At 43.3% G+C, this 19,874-nt stretch overlaps 2 protein-coding genes across 2 annotated transcripts in view; one reads left to right on the top strand and one right to left on the bottom strand.

Annotated features, from left to right (window-relative positions):
• The first annotated feature begins 9,998 nt into the window (after nt 1-9,998).
• On the top strand, nt 9,999-13,481 carry LOC123746116 (protein suex-1-like). The gene is made up of 2 exons (XM_069314366.1): nt 9,999-10,139; nt 12,827-13,481. The coding sequence occupies exons 1-2, from the start codon at nt 9,999-10,001 to the stop codon at nt 13,109-13,111; spliced, it is 426 nt and encodes a 141-aa protein (XP_069170467.1). The 3' UTR covers nt 13,112-13,481.
• Nucleotides 13,156-19,874, bottom strand: part of LOC123745928 (keratin-associated protein 9-2-like) — a 7,716-nt gene continuing 997 nt past the window's right edge. The window contains exons 2-3 of the mRNA XM_045727035.2: nt 15,325-16,178; nt 13,156-13,261 (exon numbers count right to left, since the gene is read on the bottom strand). Coding sequence (XP_045582991.2) covers nt 13,156-13,261; nt 15,325-16,178 — 960 coding nt within the window. The remainder of the gene's footprint in view (nt 13,262-15,324; nt 16,179-19,874) is intronic.

Raw genomic sequence — 19,874 nt, 5'->3', positions numbered from 1 at the left:
GAATATATATATCACTGTAACTGTATCGCTTGCAAGGGTATATAGAGTCAGCACATATAGAGCGCGATACATAAGAACTACCTGCTATACTCTACCCAGAAAGTACATACAAAAGAACATCTTGCTCTATACTTTACTTACCTATAACATTATTACAGGTAACGTATATTGAATATGTATATTTAATACACATTCAATCTATAATCTATAATACGATATGAGCAATACTACTGAGCATTATTCAACATTGCAGCATTAATAATAACAATTGATGTTCTCCTTTGGTGCTAACTAAATTATGGGCTAGTTATGGACTAGTCGCAATAACTAGGTCCTAACAGTCACCCTGGACTTGTCAGCACAGTGAGTGTCATAATATGTGGCTTTTCTGACTTGAAATAACATCGTCGTTTATAACAATAACATTAGGAGAAACATAACCCACCCACCAGACGTTGAGATCCCGAGAGCAATGAATAAGAAAGTTATGTTCTACTCACGATATAAATTACTGTAATAGTGGACCTCTGTTCACGCTGACTGACACACCAAGGTCCAGTTTTCTGGCCTATGGGGGAGGGTTGTGAGCGGGGGGGGGGAGGGGGTGAGAGAGAGAGAGAGAGAGAGAGAGAGAGAGAGAGAGAGAGAGAGAGAGAGAGAGAGAGAGAGAGAGAGATCAAGCAGGTGAAAGAGGTGTAGAAGAGCAGGAACTTGGCAGGGAAGAGGGTCCAGGAAGGCTGTAAACAAGAGGCAGAAATAACAACTTAGTGGAATTCCTGAGTCAGGCGGCAGACAGCTTCAGGGAGACTTATGTATACCACCACCACCTTGCCCTCGGTGGTGGTGGTGGTCGCTGTCTTCTTCTTTCGCCTTTATTATCTAATTCTTTCATCTCTCTTCTTCCGTTTGTTGTTCTTCATCTTCTTTCTTTACGTTTGGTCGTCCTGCACTTGTTCTTCAAGAACAAGTGGCAAGCAGCGGCCATGGTTACCGTGAGTTACAGAGACTTGTCTTAGTGTTCTGGGTACTGACTCGGTATCTCCCGGCGTGGGGGGCCGCCCCTTCTGCTCCCAGATGATGACAGGGGCTGGCACCGGCGATGAAGGGCGCGAGTGATAGAGAGGGGGGCTAGTAACCTACAGTGATGGCTAGTGGCAGACCCACAGGCTAGTATACTACTGACCACAACTATTTCCTCTCATATAACACAGTGAAACACTTTTTTCGTGTTGCTTGCGAGTTTCTGCCTGCTTATGCCTCTTTACTTGAAGGCTGCCGAGTTGTGATTAATGAAACAAAGCGTCACAACTCTAGATAACAAGTCTTCAGCTTTCAGGTACCTTCAAGGCGTCTTCACTAAGATGTCTTAAGCAGATTTTTGAGGGGAGGGAGGTAATTATTAGGGGAAAGCGTCAAGCCATCACGACAATATAACTCTTGGAAGGGGTCAGGATAAGGATTTGGGATGGGAAGGAGGGAAGGACTGGTGCCCAACCACTTGGACGGTCGGAGATTGAACCCCGACCTGCATGAAGCGAGACCGTCCCAACCCAAGGTGTTGGGCAAGTTTGAGGGGAATAATACCCGTTTTATATGTTCTGGAGGATAGGCACACACACAAATAACACCTAGTAGCCAGGAACCAAAAATGGTTACATTGTGATATCATTCGTGGTTCTGTGCTATCTTGAGGTTATCTTGAAATGATTTCGGGGCTTTTAGTGTCCCCGCGGCCCGGTCCTCGACCAGGCCTCCACCCCCAGGAAGCAGCCCGTGACAGCTGACTAATACCCAGGTACCTATTTTACTGCTAGGTAACAGGGGGCATAGGGTGAAAGAAACTCTGCCCATTGTTTCTCGCCGGCGCCCGGGATCGACCCCGGGACTACAGGATCACAAGTCCAGCGTGCTGTCCGCTCGGCCGACCGGCTCCCTGCTGTGTTAAAAACGGTTCAGAAACCTCCCACACAAGTGTGACAAGAATCCAGTGGTACTAAATAGAACATGGGGTAATAATACTCCGCACGACAGACTTAATAATATAATTTTATATACCTACTGCCTGGGATAACCAAACTTTCACCTATCATAAGACACTCCTCTCTTATATATGGCAGAGACAACACGCTAACTTTTTCTTATAGTTCTCAGAGATGTATTTCCATCCCTCAGGGCGACAGCAAAATGAGGTTATACACGATAAACTCATTATATTCCTCATTACCGCAATTCACTGTAAAGACACACTTTCACTTAATCACTTACATCCGTACATAGGACCTGAAGGCAATACACAGGCTTATCATACACTCTCAGCCCTGTTAGACTGATGACACAGCCTTTGTCTCCGGACTGCAGGCGCTCGGGCGGGATCTCCAGCCCTGCTGCATGGCCTCCAGGAGACTAGCGCCCCCTCGGAATTTATTGCCGTTCTTCCCTCCAGGCGACGAACTTCAGGTCTGCAGGCGTGGCTAGATGACCCTTCTTCTGGCCATCCCTGCGGACTGGAAGACCTCTGGCCTCGTCTGCAGACCGGAAGACTTCCTTCCGGTCCGAAAGCCACACTTGCAGCACCATACCTGCATCATCACACCTGCAATACCACATCTGCAGAACCACAATTACAACACCACACCTGTAACACCACACGTGTAACACCACACCTGCAGTATCACACCAGCAACACCATACCTGCAGCACATCAGCATTGTATTTTATACAATGGATTAAGTGATATACACAGTACTATGACTGTAAAGTCTGATTCTGTTCAATAATCAAAAGATCTGAACACTGTACACAGTCTAGCCTAGATCTGAGATCTTGCAGCTAATAACGAAATATACTGGTAATACAACAAATTATATTATACAAGCTAGATATTATATACTAATATGCAAGCGTAAATGATAAATTAATAATAACTGTTATAGTAATTGATTATTTGATGACCTATATATCCAGATTTGTATATATATTCAGATATATTCAGATTAAATTGAAAATATTAAGTAAATTGAAAAAAAAATAAGTTAAATTCTTATTAGATATTAGGGGTGTTGCCTCGCGATCTAAAGACGACTCAGACTTATGGGATAGATTAAGGTCAATAAAGCATGCAAAATTGGCCAATTTCAACACACTACAAACTTATCAGTTCTGAGTGCCGGTGCCATCTAACAAGTTGTCAGACTGTATGATCTCTCTTGAGGAGATAAGGCACTGTATATTTTTTTTTTATAATATCACATCATTGCTGCGGAATAGATTAACTTGTAGCATTTGCTAGGATAGATTCTGTGGTGGTGGAGGCGGCTTCACGTGGTGAGTGGGCCACTCTCTATTTGGTATTTATTTGGTATTTTGGTATTTAGACAAAAGTATCAATTATTAGAGCGGCTCCATCCTCCCTTAGGGAGGGTATCCCTCAATGAATATTGATTGGTTATTTTCCTTGAATCCAAATCGAGACCGGAGGATTTAAATATGATCAACAGAAGTAGGATTGTATATGATGTAGGATTTAAAAATAATGATTCTGATGTAGGATATAGATGTGATATAATGATTTCTTAGATTATAATATTAATATAGTTGGTGGATATTTCCGCAAGACCTATAACATCACACCTTGAACACAACACCACACCTGCAACATCATATCTGCAACACTAACACCTCACTTGCAACACCACATTTGCAACGCCACACATACAACACCATACCTGATATACCAAACCTGCAACACCACACCTGCAACTCAATACCTACAATACCACACCGGCAACGCCACACCTGCAACACCACACCTGCAACACCAACATTCACCTACCTGAGCCACACAACATGTGTTCCGGCCTATGAACCATTGTCTCATTATCGATATTACAGCAAAAGACGTGTCGTCGCTTTTGTATGTCGTTGTATTGATGTGTTGCCATGCAAAGCACAGTATTGCAATACAATAGCACGATGTAAATGCAATACGAGACAATAATGTGTGACAGGATCAATGCAGCCGAAACGTTTTCTTTGTCAACGGTTTAATATTCTTCCGAAGAGAAACTCTCTTGTCAAGAATATGATGGAATGTCGCAAGAAGTAAAGATCCTGTCTTCAATGGCCTTTGTTTTATTAACATTGGTATATGGGCTTTTAGCATGAATCATGAGTCCTGGATTATCACATAGCATGAGTTATGGGTCCTGGATCACATAGCATGAGTTATGAGTCCTGGACTATTACATAGCATGAGTTATGAGTCCTGGATCACATAGCATGAGTTATGAGTCCTGGACTATTACATAGCATGAGTCATGAGTCCTGGATTATCACATAGCATGAATCATGAGTCCTGGATTATCACATAGCATGAGTCATGAGTCCTAGACTATCACATATCATGAGTTAAGAGCTATGTGATAATGTAAAATCCTGTACCCATCTCGCAGGATGGTCAGTTATGCGGGGCTAACTTTAGGTGCGTGATGAGGCGGAAACAAGTGGGCAGTGTTTCTTTCACCCTGATGCCCCAGTTACCGAGCAGTAAAATAGGTACCTGGGAGTTAGACAGCTGTTACGGGCTGCTTCCTGTGTGTGTGTGTGTGTTAAAAAAAAGTTAATTGACAGTTGAGATGCTGACCGAAAGAGCCAGAGCTCAACCCCCACAAGCCCAACTAGGTGAATACACACGCATGTACATGGCCACGCACGTACACGGCCACACACGTACACGGCCACGCACGTACACGGCCACGCACGTACACGGCCACGCACGTACACGACCACACACGTACACGGCCACACACGTGCGTATTTTATGCCCCACTCAATCGTGCATCGGCACTTTGCTCAATGTTGCTCTAAATGTTCCCTATTAAAATTTCCAATAAACATTTTTTTCTCACCAGTCATGATATATGACATTGTTTGTCATCTTATTATATGACGTAAGTTGCTTACAACGGTCAGTGTTATGACTCACTATAAATATACGGCTTTACACTTGTTCAAAACAGACGAGTCTATGGGGAAAATGCCAAATTGAGTCTCTGACTTTTAACATTATAACTAAGGTACTGTGTCAAGGCTCGCCGACTGTGTCTCTCGGTGAAGGTACAGAGAGGAGCTGGGAGTGAAGGAAGGAAGGAAACTATCAGGGGGCAAAGCGCCAAGCCATTACAACTATATAGCACTTGGAAGGGGTCAGGATAAGGATTTGGGATGGGACGAAGGGAAAGGAATGGTGCCCCAACCACTTGGACGGTCGGGGATTGAACGCCGACCTGCATGAAGCGAGACCGTCGCTCTACCGTCCATCAATACAATATGGCAGTTGTCTTGAGGGGGCTGTGAGGCGGGGGGGGGGGCTGTGAGGCGGGGGGAGGGGGGGCAGTGAGGCGGGGGGTTTGATAAAGGAGTAGTGGGCTAATTGGGCGACGAAGTGAGGGGGTGTGGAAGGTGAAATGCGGGAAAGTGGAAAGTTTAGAATGTAGGGTTGTGCACTGGGGTGTGTCGAATGTACTGGGGTGTGTCGGGTGTATTATGGTGTGTCGGGTGTACTAGGGGTGGGGAGGGAAGGAGGAGTCAAGGTTGTTGGCGGCGAGAAACGAGATTACGTCAGCGTCACACTTCCCACGGGAAGTGTTGCGTTGGGAAGTCGCTCACAAGCTTTACAGATCCTGGAGGATGAGCGCTCCTCACTCATGGGAGGGACTCCAGAAGTCGAGAAAACATCATAAATGAGACGAGTCACAGAGGGAGTGTGTTCGTCACATACATCAGTGCCCTTCTTGAGGTTATCTTGAGACGATTTCGGGGCTTTTTAGTGTCGCCCAGGCCTCCACCCCCAGAAAGCAGCCCGTGACAGCTGACTAACACCCAGGTACTTATTTTACTGCTAGGTAACAGGGGCATAGGGTGAAAGAAACTCTGCTCATTGTTTCTCGCCGGCGCCAGGGATCGAACACGGGACCACAGGATCACAAGTCCAGTGTGCTGTCCGCTCGGCCGACTCGGCCTTAGGGGCCATGGTACCAGGATTTAAAAAATTGTTGTAGGGTATTCATAATTTATTATCCTGATACATGTGAAAGGTGCTGCACCTAGGCCAAGTTTCAGCATCTCAGCCTAAATAGAGACGGAGAAAAAAAAAAAAAAAAAAAAAGAAGAATTTTTCAACCATGTTCAATTGATTTCACAGCCCACAATTGTGAACCAAAATCATTTATACGACACTCAGCTATGACCTTACTATATAATAAAGATTTGCATGTCACATCATTATCCCAGATGTATTTAGTGCAATAATACAGATTTATAAAAGTTTCCCAAAAACGTATGCAACAAAATGAAGTGTATCATTATTTATAAAATCAATAAATCTACGTAGATAAGAATAATGACATGCGTTTATAGAGGCGTAAACTCTACATATAATGTGCAAGTTTCATGTAAATTGAATAATAAATAAAGGCTGTGAAACGAGATCTAGTTGTAAAAGTTGGAGTTGCGGTCACTCGTGACTGGTGATTTACGCATTGCGGCCAGCTCGTATGGAGAGCTCGCATGCATCTAGCTGTCAATGCTTTTCTCTTGTTCGTTTGGTAAGTCATACTGCAGTACAAATAGCAAAAATAGCATGTTCTGGGAGATATTGTGTGAGCGCGTCAGCATACATCCTCTCTCCATGAGAGACACGCAGTCACTGACTGCACCACCCTCGTGTCAGACAATAGTGTTGCCATTTGTGTTAGTTTATATTCATTTTATGCATAACATGTTATTTTCAACGCTATTACGAAAAATAAGACATCTACAATGTAAGATACAATACCCCGCGGCGTACTCACGGCGCGAGGACCAGATTCACGAAAGTTGCAGCGGGAAATTTGACTCTAATTACGTTATTTTTCAAGATATCATTAAACGGTTTGGATCACAGTGTTGCCAGAACGTTGTAGTATTTTTCGTAATTTTTCGTAAATATTCCATTTTCATCGGATTTTCGGGTACCATGGCCCCTTAGTTAAGGGTAGAGCACACTCTACTTTGTAAATTGTCCACTGAGTCAAATGAGTTAATATGAGCTTTATCTTCCACCTAACAATTTTTTCCCCCCATTTTGTTCACTTTTTTAAGTAGGGCAATAAACAATTAGCTGCGGTATCCACCAACTGTAAACCACTTCTCTTTTAGCGTTGATATCATATCACAGACCGTTTGTATAGTGTAATAGTCCTCCTTCCTGCTGTTTTAATGGTTATTACTTAAGCATTATTGAATGCATTATAGGACTTTCATTGTCGCTTAATCAAAAGGGTAAAGTTATATTGAACTATCTAATGCATGTCCTAATTAATATGGTCTACATAAAATGTTGAAAAGTTAGTACCAATAGGCTACAAAATATTTTTTACCTACACTTACCATTGGTTAATTAAAACAACAATCGCCTTTAGTCCTGATAATTTCTGCATAACATATTTTTGTTTTACTTACATAATGTAAGAGTGCGTTCAAGAAGTTAGATTTTTAAATTACATGTTAATACGTTTTCACCTTTTATTTACAATATTATATATTTATCTTTCTTTGAATATTTTAGGCTATGATCATGACATAAGATAAAACAGCAATGCATGATATACTTCCACTACATTCGTTCTCACTGTTCCATTCGTTATCTCTGCATTCTTACCCTCACTGCATTTGACCTCATCTTGTAAAACATTGATTCGTAAAAGACTCCCAACATGCACACCAAAGAATGAGCATGTTGGACAAATTTACTAGCTCTGTTTCCAGAGGAATTAGAAACAGCGAGCAACGATAATGTCTATAACATGATACACCAGGATCTGAATAATACCTTTGGTCCTGTTGCACACGAGAGACTGATAAAGAAGAAAGAGGGGGACCCCGCCCCCTGGACTTTGTCAGGAGCAATGGAGTGACAGTCATCATAAGTGGAGAACAGTCAGTGTGGTGAACAGTCAACAGTCACAAGTTTGGTGTTCCAGTACACTCTCCTGGCTCCTCATCCTCCTGTTGCTCATTATTTACATAAATTGTTTAGATGTAGGAGTAAACAGCATCTTTAGTATATTTACAGATGAAACTAACTGGGCGGGAATTAATATCAGATGTAGAAGCTGATACATTATAGGGCAGAAATTGGATTTTAAAACTGGCTTGAAACTGACACTTTATATTTTTGTATTAACATACTTAGGAACAAAGTAAAGTATTTCAGTAGTGACAGGTGTAGGATTTAGCTAAGAAAAAAACAGGGACCAGATCTCAACAAAGCAGCAGTAAAATTAAAAATAAAATTTTGTGAAGGATCTGAGAGCAATAATTACTGGGTTTCGAACCCTAATGCACCGTTATTCAACGAGTGTGCCGTCAAGGGTTCACAAATGAACCGCGGAGGGATTGACAGGAGAAAAATGACAGAAATGATCATAAATATGAACATTAATGTTAAAAACAAATCTTTTTGACCCCTTGTCTTGCATATATAATAAATCATTAAAGTCGTGCAGTGTACCGGAGTCGTGGAGGGTTGCAAATGTGGCGCTGGCTTTTAAGAATGGAGACTGAGCACTTGCATCTAACGATAATTCAATTAGCATATCGTTTATTGTAGGGAAAAATCTTGTATCGGTAATCGCAAAAACGATTCGTTTATATCTCAGAAAACATCCATATCTATATATCATAATTTTTGTCTGTGTGTGTCTGTAAATTGGATGGAGGCCTAACGCTTAGGGCTAGCCTCTCATGGTTATTTATGATTGTATCGGGAGGGTCATTTGGGGTTAGGGGTTCGATCTCCAATGACCCTCTTTAAGAAGGATCATCTCATGCTTAAAATCCCAGCAACTTGAAAGAATTCTAAACTAGGGTTTTTGGCTTCCAGAGATTTTTTTAACATAGTTTCATGTGACGGTGTAGGCCCAGTTATTAGACCTTTCAGACCAGTTGGCATGAGGTACCTGGAGCTTTTCAATTACTTTATTCACTCTCGTATTCTTGAAGATATCCTCACAGTGTACCCAAAATTTGCCAGTGCAGGCTACTAAACATATGGCCCTGTATGACTAACCATCCTGCGAGATTGGGGACTTTTATTACCACTGCTACCTTATTCAATCTTGTGTTGATGATATCCTCAAAATGCTTCCGGAGTCTGCCAGTGCAGATTGCCTATCATATGCCTCTGCATGACTAACCATCCTGTGTGATGGGGATTTTATAGCATCACGTAGTTTGCTTTTTTGACACACTTTACTCCACTTCATATAGTCTTGGGTAGCTGCACTAATGCAGATGTACCTAATGTATTAATAAAAAAAAGACGGTTTAGGACTATAATCCTCCTGTGTGATGAGGATTTTCAGCATCACGTAGGTAGTTCTTGACACTCTCTGTAGCCCCTTCATATAGTCTAGAGTAGCGGCAGATGTACCTAAATGTGTTAATACAAAAAAATCATAATATTCATAATACCCCGACATGCACGCAACGTTGCAACATTGTTGTTTAACTACGTTGTTACAATGTTGCATCAAAGTAATTATGTTAAAAATAACGTTGTGGTTACAGTGTTTGTTGCTGGTATTGTGTTGCCTTACAGAGACAGAGAAAGAGAGAGAGAGAGAGAGAGAGAGAGAGAGAGAGAGAGAGAGAGAGAGAGAGAGAGAGAGAGAGAGAGAGAGAGAGAGAGAGAGACAGACAGAGACAGAGAGCAGGGGAGGCTGAGAGCTGGGAAAGAGGGAAGGATACTGGTGGATTATGAGAGGGAAGGATGTTGGGCATAAATGTGGAGAGGGTGGGAAAGGTACAGAGGGATAAGTGGAGCAGAGGGGGGGGGGAGTTAAGGGGGAAGGAAGAGAGCGATTGAGACAGAGGGTGAGAGAGAGAGGCAAGTAGAGGGGAATTAGACGAGGAGAGGATGGATATGTTACGAAGAGAAGATAGAGGGGCGTTCTAAGATGATGAACATGGAAGAGGGAAAGAGAGGGATGCTGGGGAGAGGGGGAAGAGGAGAGAGGGGAGGAGGAGGAGGGGAAGAAGATAAGAGTTGCAGACATAAACCAATAGGCCTACTTCGGTTGTTTTTAATTAAAATTTATGTATGTCCTTCATGTTTCAGTGCTGAAATATGGGGGGTTATGTCACTGTTGCCCTCAGCACTCTTCTAAGGTGGTAGTACGTCACTTTGACGCCGTCACATAGTTCTAATGTTGAGGTACGTCAGTGTGACGACCTCTCATAGTTCTCAGGGTGTGATGACGTCACTGTGACGGTTTACGACGCACATTATCGACGCCTGGCCACTGGTCCGTCTATATTTACGTTACCTTGAGCGTTGGTTGGTGGTGAAAGGGATGAGTTGTGTCACCTCGTTGGTGCTTCAGTGTGACGTGCACCTTATAGCTCCTGTATTTACTATCTGTATCTGTAGAATCGAGCTATTAGCGCCTGAACCTCGCCTTTCTAACCAATGTTATTTTTCCTCTAATATGTCTTCTACATCATATTTCACACACACACATACACATACCAATACACACACACACACACACGCACACACACACACACACACACACACACACACACACACACACACACACACACACACACACACACACATACATATCTCAAGGAAGCGACCCGTAGCAGCTGTCTAACTACCTGGTACCAACTTACTGCTAGGTGAATAGAGGCATCAGGGTGAAAGAAACTCCGCCACTTTATTTCTGCCTCTGCCGGGGATCAAATCTAGGCCCTTAGGACTACGACCCCAGAGCGCTGTCCACTTAGCCGCGAGGCAACATATGTGTGTGTGTGTGTGTGTGTGTGTGTGTGTGTGTGTGTGTGTGTGTGTGTGCACGTGAGGGTGTGTATGTGTACTCACCTATTGTGCCTGCAGAATCGAGCATTGACTCGTGGATCCCGCAACTCTACCCATCTTTCCAATCTGTTAATCTAAGTATTTTATATGTTTCTAACATTGCCCCTCTCCCTCCTTTTCCTAGTGTCGTCAGGTTCAGTTCCTTCAGTCACTCTTCATACCCCATCCCTCGTAACTCTAGGACGAGCCTCGTCGCAAACTTCTGAACCTTTTCCAGTTTTCTTATGTATTTCTTCAGGTGGGAACTCCATGATGGGGGGTGGCATACTCTAAGACTTGTCTCACGTAGGCAGTGTAAAGCGCCCTTAAACCTCATTCTTTTCGAGGCTATCTTGAAATGATTTCGGGGCTTAGCATCCCCGCGGCCCTGTCCTCGACCAGGTCTCCTTCTTTGTTACACACCCCCAGGAAGCAGCCCATACCAGCTGTCTAACTCCCAGGTAATTTCTAAAGGCAGTTCTGAATGCAAACCTGGCATATGCCACAGATGGCATCCTATTGATAAGGTATTCAAGAGACAGGGTCAATGAGACATTAACCCTTAATTGTATCTTTCTGCTCGTTTCATGATGGATTTCATCTTACGTTTGGATCTTGTATCTCGACTGCTGCTCCCTACATCTCGCTTCATTACTTTACATTTACTATAATTAAATTCTAGTAGCCATTTGTCGTACCATTCATACATTTTGTCCAACTCTTCATTTCTTCTCTTACTGTCCTCCTCTGTCTTACTCCTCCTTATCATAATTTTTGCATCACCAAACAGTGAGAGGAGTGAGTCCATTACTTTCGAAAGATAATTTACATATAAAAGAAACAGGATAGGTCCGAAAACTAAGTGAACCGAGTGACATCTCGCCACTCTGAGACCTCACGCCTCACTCACCTTAATTCTCTGTCGCTCTTATCTGCTTTTGCAACTTATATACAAGTCACTCATGGGATACTGAGTCAAAAGTCTTTTGACAATCCAAAAATATGCAGTCTGCCCACCTTCTCTTTCGTGTCTATTGTTTGTAGCCTGGTCAAAGAATTTTAATAAACCTTTGACGCAAGATTTACTATCCTGTAACCTGAGTTGGTGATGCTTTTTTCTCACAGTTTTCTCCAGCACCTTGCATAGTATGCAAGTTAAGGGCACTGACCTGTAGTTTACTGCCGCCTGTCTGTTACCCTAGGTAAACAGGAGCATCAAGTGAAATAAATTCTGCCGATTTACTTCTGTTTCGTTCGGCAGATCGGTTCTGGACCCCTTTGGATTACTACTCCCGAGCGTGGTCCGCTCGACTGCGAGGACCTAGTTTACTAGTGTGTGTGTGCGCGCGCATGCGTGCGTGTGTGGATGTTTATGTGTTAACAAACCGTAAATCAACAGCAACTTTCGTCGAGTGGTGAGTCCGTGGAGCAGGTGAGTTGACGGTCGCCTGCTTCACATGATCGTCGCGCCTGACCTCCACGGATCTTGATATCATTTACCATCTCCCGCAGCAGCAGTCACACCTCGTGTAAGGTCGATACTCTCCCCTGTGAACGAGTGCTGGTGCCACACTGTTGACGCGCTGGTGTGACACACCCATCACTGGCTCACGGTATAAATACGACACAAACAACACGACACTACACAGTTCAGCTTGCGTCGCCATCCGGTGTTAACGAAGCTACTTTTTTGTTTCTAGTTCAGTCTTTTATTTCTATCAATAATGAAACTCGTGAGTATTTGCATCGTATAGAAACCGTCTTTGGTGTGAGGTTATAGTTTGGAGCGAGGCTTCTGCTTGCCTGGAGCTCTGGAAGATGAATTTTGCTCTTAGTGTGTTTAAGATTTTGCTGTGATGGTGCCGAACACGGCTCATGTTTACGTGGAAGTGTTATATTATTCCTTGCGTTCCTCTCCTTCGTCAGGCGAGCGTGGTGGTGGTGCTCCTGCTGGTGCTGACGGCGGTGTTCACCTGCGTCAGCGCTGACCCCATCGCCGACCCAAATCCCATTTGGAAGAAACTTAAGAAATATAGGAAGAAACACAAGAAATACGGCGGCCGTAGACGAGGCTACGGGCGAAGTTACGGAGGAGGCTACGGGGGAGGCTACGGGGGAGGCTACGGAGGAGGCTACGGAGGAGGCTACGGAGGAGGCTACGGAGGAGGCTACGGGGGAGGCTATGGTGGCGGAGGCTATGGCAGATGGTAGTAGTGCTATGAAGCCTCATTTAGGATACGCAAAAAATCTTGCTTTTAGACAATGTAAGATTCTTGGACATCTTCCATATCTGGGTTATCTGTGTCCTTTCCCGTGTCCTTTGTGGATGTATCAATGTGTCCTAGCCAGCCAGACTGATTTCTATTAATCATTAATTCTTCCTATGTGTCTTATGAATCATCAGTGGTGATGCTGTCGCGGCGGAGAATCATCACTCGTCCTGTTTAAGACGATTAAGTTAAGCCGATCACTATTGACGCCTGCAAGCTCCCACAATAGTCTAAGAGAACATCTTACTAAGACCTCAACATGCGAATGAAGATTATACTGAATTATATGAGCATTAGCAAATATATATAATCACGAACAGTTATATAATATATATATATCTTGTTAAGTTTCTATGCTAAGTGTCTAAGAAACATGCAAAGTTAATATTATCAAAGTTTTTATAACAGATTATTGAAGTTACTCTCTTTCATAACTCCTTTTTACCTGTTCATAATTTATACACTAAAATAATTTAATAATAAAATGCAACTTTTTCGAGTTTCATTATTTATTTGAAGACCTGTCTACTCTAGAATGTGATTCCCACAGTACTTAAACTAACATGATAACTTGAAAATTGATAAGTTGTTCGTTGGTGCACTTAATGTAACACTTTAGTGAGCAACTGTCAGCGTCTACTTTGTACGCATCGGAAACATTTGGGTAGAGGATTGACTAGCGCCAAGCCAGACCACTTACCCCTTCAACACTGATGGTATGGTCACATAGCTGTTACATGTGGTGGTGTCACACGCCCCAGTGTCACGTATGGTGGTGTCATGTTATACTCAAATTCTGTCAGTTGAAATGTAACCAATCACAGGCAAGTAGGCCTCTGACGTCATGCCAGACAGAGGAGCATCAAGCCATGCTCCCAGCAGCCTCAGTTATCCACACAGACTCAGAGTAGAAGGACCTCGGCTAGGCAGATATTTACCTTGCTATCTCAGTCAATAAATATATACAGAAGCGACTACTGAGTCTACATTCTACCCGAACAAGACAAACGAATACTGGTAGCAGCAGTGGGATCCAGAAATTTTTTTTCTGGAAAGAAAAGTTCAAGTACCCAGCATCGCCTCGTGTTCCAGCCGCCACCGCCACCGCCATAAGCCGCCATCCTGCCACCCACGCATCAAATATTGTGCCAGACCGGGGTCCTGCCATCAACCACTACTCCAGGACAACGTTTCAGAAGTAAGGGTCAATATTTTCCTGTGAGAACGCGCACTCATCAGTGAGGAGGAAGGAAGCTTCCCGCGCCAGCCATTTTTGAATCTCGCGCCACCACGTGGGAACCTACACCACCACCACCACCGCCGCCCAAGCTGACAGTATCAAGCTTCGTGAGGGTGCAAGCTACTGCAATCGTCGTCAGCCATCGTCGCAAGTATCAACTGGTTATTCCATCGTCGCAATATTGTCGTCGTCAGAATTTATCTTCGTGCTTCTAGCGTGAACAGTGTGGGGTCCCTGAGTCTCGCGCCACCGCCGCCAGGAGCGCTGCCATCGCATCCAGTTTGTAAACACGCCTCACATGGGCCTCTTCAGATCTTCACGACGCTTCTCCTACTTTGGCTACTGGTGATCCTCATAAATTACAACCCTGAGATAAGTAATTGCTAGTTGAGAACAACGTGCCAAGTGCTAAAAAGTGACTTATGTCATAATTCCCATAATATCCTGTGAATTAACCATTCAGTGACTTGTTCAATATTGGAGCTGGTTCAGCACTCCACTCCCCACAGTTTTCTTGTGTGATTTCAACATTCCTGCTTCTTACAGTAATTTCATTGAATTTTAATTGTTCTCCTAGAGTGTTATTGGTAAATTCAAATTCCAGTGAAGTAAGAAATCCTTGTTTTAGTAACATTTAAGGATTTGTGCAATATAATTTTTTTTTAATTCCTCCAGGCCTAAAATTGAAATTTATTCCTTCAACATTGCATATTATAATTTTTTTTTACCATAGTTATATACATTCCTGTGTCCAGTTTATGTGCTACATACATATTTCTTGCATTGCCACTTGTTGTGTTGAATCTTTTTAATGAAATTTTGCAATTGCACTTCCAGTTTTTATATTCTCAATTGCTGTGCTTAGTCACAGCAATTGAACGAATACACATACACAACTAAACGAATAGTCACACGTCCCAGTGTCACATGTGGTGGTGTCACACGCCCCAGTGTCACATGTGGTGGTGTCACACGTCCCAGTGTCACATGTGGTGGTGTCACACGCCCCAGTGTCACATGTGGTGGTGTCACACGCCCCAGTGTCACATGTGGTGGTGTCACACGTTCCAGTGGCACATGTGGTGGTGTCACACGCCCCAGTGTCACATGTGGTGGTGTCACATGCCCCAGTGTCACACTTGGTGGTGTCACACGTCCCAGTGTCGCATGTGGTGGTGTCACACACCCCAGTGTCGCATGTGGTGGTGTCACACACCCGAATGTTACACGTGGTGGTGTCACACGCCCCAGTGTCACACGTGGTGGTGTCACACGCCCCAGTATCCCATGTGGTGGTGTCACACGCCCCAGTGTCACATGTGGTGGTGTCACACGTTCCAGTGGCACATGTGGTGGTGTCACACGCCCCAGTGTCACATGTGGTGGTGTCACACGCCCCAGTGTCACACTTGGTGGTGTCACACGTCCCAGTGTCGCATGTGGTGGTGTCACACGCCCCAGTGTCACATGTGGTGGTGTCACACGCCCCAGTGTCACACTTGGTGGTGTCACACGTCCCAGTGTCGCATGTGGTGGTGTCACACGTCCCAGTGTCGCATGTGGTGGTGTCACACGTCCCAGTGTCGCATGTGGAGGTGTCACACGCCCGAATGTTACACGTGGTGGTGTCACATGCCCCAGTGTCGCATGTGGTGGTGTCACACGCCCGAATGTTACACGTGGTGGTGTCACATGCCCCAGTATCCCATGTGGTGGTGTCCACGTGACACAGAGTGTCCCAGTGACACAGAGTGAGACCGATCAGAGGCTTATATCAAAATGTTAGGGTTTCACGCAGATCAAAGATAAATCAAGGATTATGGATGAGAGTGCAACGTTTATGGGGTCTTTTATGCAATAATGCTCACTTTGATGGAGGTCAAAGGTTAGATAATGGAATGGATTTTGCCTTCATAAGTGCGTTGTTTACATGTAGGAGTCTGTTGGGGGACGCACTGGCTTGTTCACTCATTGGACTGTTCACTCATTGCATTGTTCATTCACTGAATTTATCAATCCTGCATTCATCCCCACTCACGCTATTTCTCCTTCTGTCATTCATTCACTGGGTTTCACATTCACAGTGTGAATACCAGTCAAAGCTATTTGCATTCTTCGTTTAACTAGTTTTGTCGGGGAAACGTGTATAAAACGAGAAGCGAGAAAGAAACGGGTATATATATATATATATATATATATATATATATATATATATATATATATATATATATATATATATATATATATATATATATATATATATGTCGTACCTAGTAGCCAGAACTCACTTCTCAGCCTACTATGCAAGGCCCGATTTGCCTAATAAGCCAAGTTTTCATGAATTAATATATTTTCTCAAATTTTTTTCCTATGAAATGATAAAGCTACCCATTTCATTATGTATGAGGTCAATTTTTTTTTATTGGAGTTAAAATTAACTTAGCTATATGGCTGAACCTAACCAACCCTACCTAACCTAACCTAATCTATCTTAATAGGTTAGGTTAGGTTAGGTAGCCGAAAAAGTTAGGTTAGGTTAGGTTAGGTAGGTTAGGTCGTCGAAAAAACATTATTTCATGAAAACTTGGCTTATTAGGCAAATCGGGCCTTGAATAGTAGGCTGATAAGTGAGTTCTGGCTACTAGGTACGACATATATATAAATATATATATATATATATATATATATATATATATATATATATATATATATATATATATATATATATAAATATATATATATATATATATATATATATATATATATATATATATATATATGTGTGTGTGTGTGTGTGTGCAGTGGGCTGGGTGCTACATTTTTACCTATTCAACAAAGATAACAGTGCCTGAGGAAGTCAAAAATCGACTCACGTCTTTGTAAATACCGGCTGAAGACGAAGAGGCCTACATTTTACAGCAGTGCAACAGAATCAACCGAAAAAGGTGTGTTCTATCTTATATATACCTAAGGTATATATCGACGTTCCCCTCCACATTAAATAACTGACCCTCCCCAAGATACAGTCCCCCCCCCCAGTTGTGTAACTCCAAGGTACCTATTTACTGCAAGATGAACAGATGCACAAGGTGCAAATAAAAGTGAACAGCCATTTTTGTCTCGCCCGGGAATCGGATCCCAGAGTGTGAGTCGAAAACGAAGCCAACTGTGCATTGAGACTGCACTTAATCACTGGCTCATTAACTCAACAGCTCACAAACTCACTCAATCTATTATTTCAATCACTACCCAATTCCTCATTCATTCTCTCTGTTCCTCATTCCCTTACACTCATTTACTTACGCTCTCTCCCCGTCACTCACTACCTCATTCAGAACTTTTTTCATCTAATAAAGTAACCAAAAAAAATGTAGGTTAAATTCAAGTAAATAAAAATAAAGCGAAGGTAAACAAAATAAAATATAAGCAAAGAAACAAATAAAGTGTGATGGACAAACACAATTTATGGACAACCAACATGAACGAACAAATTCAATTTGAAGAAGAGAGATGCGAGTCCACTGTCTATACTGTCTGGCTCCTGGAGACCTCTGTCTGTACTGTCAGTCTCCTAGAGCTCTCTGTCTGTACTGTAAGACTCCATGGAGTCTTCTGTCTGCACTGTTAGACTCCATGGAGTCTTCTGACTGCACTATCAGGCTCCTGGAGTGTTCTTTCTGTACTGTAAGAGTTCTTGAGTGACCTGCTTGTGTTATAAAGCCCTGAAGTGTTCTCTATGTTCTGTAAGGGTCCTGTAGTTATCCGTATGTTCTATGAAGTTCCTGGAATCTTCAGCCAGTATTGTAAGGCTGCTGAAATTTTCTTTTTGTACTGTAAGAGGCTTTTGGAATTTGTACTATAAGGCTCCTGAATCTGCTATCCGTTCCGTAAGTCTCCTAGAGCCTTTAGAGTGTTCAGTAATAACGGGTCCTGTACCTCGTACAGGACGTATTGTGCACGTCCTGTACGGGGGCGTGCACAATACCAGCAGGAGGCGAGGCTGGTGTGCACAAGTGACTCTCTACTCAGTGATAAGAGCTCTTGTTACTTAAGTTAACAAGAGAAGACTCACGATTGAGAGGTAATTAATTAGAGCTGGGAAAGTTTAGCGAAAGTGTAACGAGAGAGCTAGTTAACGAGTAGTGTTTGAATCGGCTTCGCTTGGTCGAGGGTGTGTGATATCATGCATAGAGCTGCCATTGAAGTGGGAAACTCTTTAGAGCGGGAGCGAGAGAGAAGTCGAGTGTAAAAACGCTCTCACGGAGAATGGGTTGAAGATGCAAAGAGTGTGGGAGGAATGTGAATATGAACAATGAAGACTGGAAAGAAATGGTGTTGACCGTGACAGTGATTACTTGGACGTTGGTGCTGCCAGCGAGGCCTAGCGACCACCCCTTCCTCAAGCGGTCACGTGGTCCTGGTTGACCAGTCCAGCAACGAGGAGGACCTGGTCGACGACCGGGACGACAGGGACGCCAAGCCCCACTATAGCACCTCAAGGTTAACCTCAAGGTAAGGTAACCTCACCCGCTGGTGGGGTGGTCGGTGTGTGGATTACCTCACGGCTCGTCTTGGTGTGTGGATTCACTCAAGGCTGACCTCCATTCTCCCCCAAGCACCAGTAGTGTGGAGAACGGTTCCCTGGCTGCCGATAGTGAAGTAGACCTTCTCCAGAGGGTCCGCGAGCACCAATAGTCATCCCATCTTTAACTTTTTTCAATAGTGCGAGCTGCCAGCAGGCAAATATAACGGCCTTTTCCACGGCAATAGTTCAATAGCTTGGCTTTTTCCAATACGGGGGCTTTGATGGCGCTTCCGATAATTAGAGACGCGCAGCGATGTGAAAAGAAACAATCATTTTGCGACGCAATTAACGTCTACGTCATATATAGGAGACGTATGAGAGCGCAGACTACGTCGAGGGGTCTTCTCCTAACCTCGCTACACTGTTTAATTCAACGCGTTTCAAAGCAATTATTCAAGGCCTAACTTCAATAACTAGGTAGAATATTCATGTGTGAAGATTCCACAAGTCCACTGTGAGATAACTGTTTGTATCAACATGTGTCGCGCTGACTTGCTGGGTCCGCTGGGATCGAGCCCACATTACCCCCGTCAACATAGAAAAAGTATTGGATTTTGTCTGTTAAAGTATTTTTTTTATCTTGTACACTATCAAACGTTATTTACATATTTGTATGTGTGTGTGCGCGCGCGCGGGTGTATATATGTGTCGGGGGGTATGGTAACTTATTTGCACTAACCTACTTGTGCCTATTGGATCGAGCTACATGTCTTGAACCTGTCCATTTGCAACCAATGATTGCAATGATCGCTGACTAATTTTGTTAACATGTTTACGTTTAAAATCATGAATAAAGTTCGCTCCTACACACAGCTAATTTAGTTTACTCCGTTTTCTAATTAGTCTTACCCTAAAAGAAAACTTTAAAACATTTCTATA

This window comes from Procambarus clarkii, chromosome 78 (assembly GCF_040958095.1).
Source record: "Procambarus clarkii isolate CNS0578487 chromosome 78, FALCON_Pclarkii_2.0, whole genome shotgun sequence".
NCBI classification, from domain to species: Eukaryota; Metazoa; Arthropoda; class Malacostraca; order Decapoda; family Cambaridae; genus Procambarus; species Procambarus clarkii.
The sequence above is the reverse complement of the archived record's forward strand: the minus strand, read 5'-3'. Positions and strand labels throughout refer to the sequence as shown.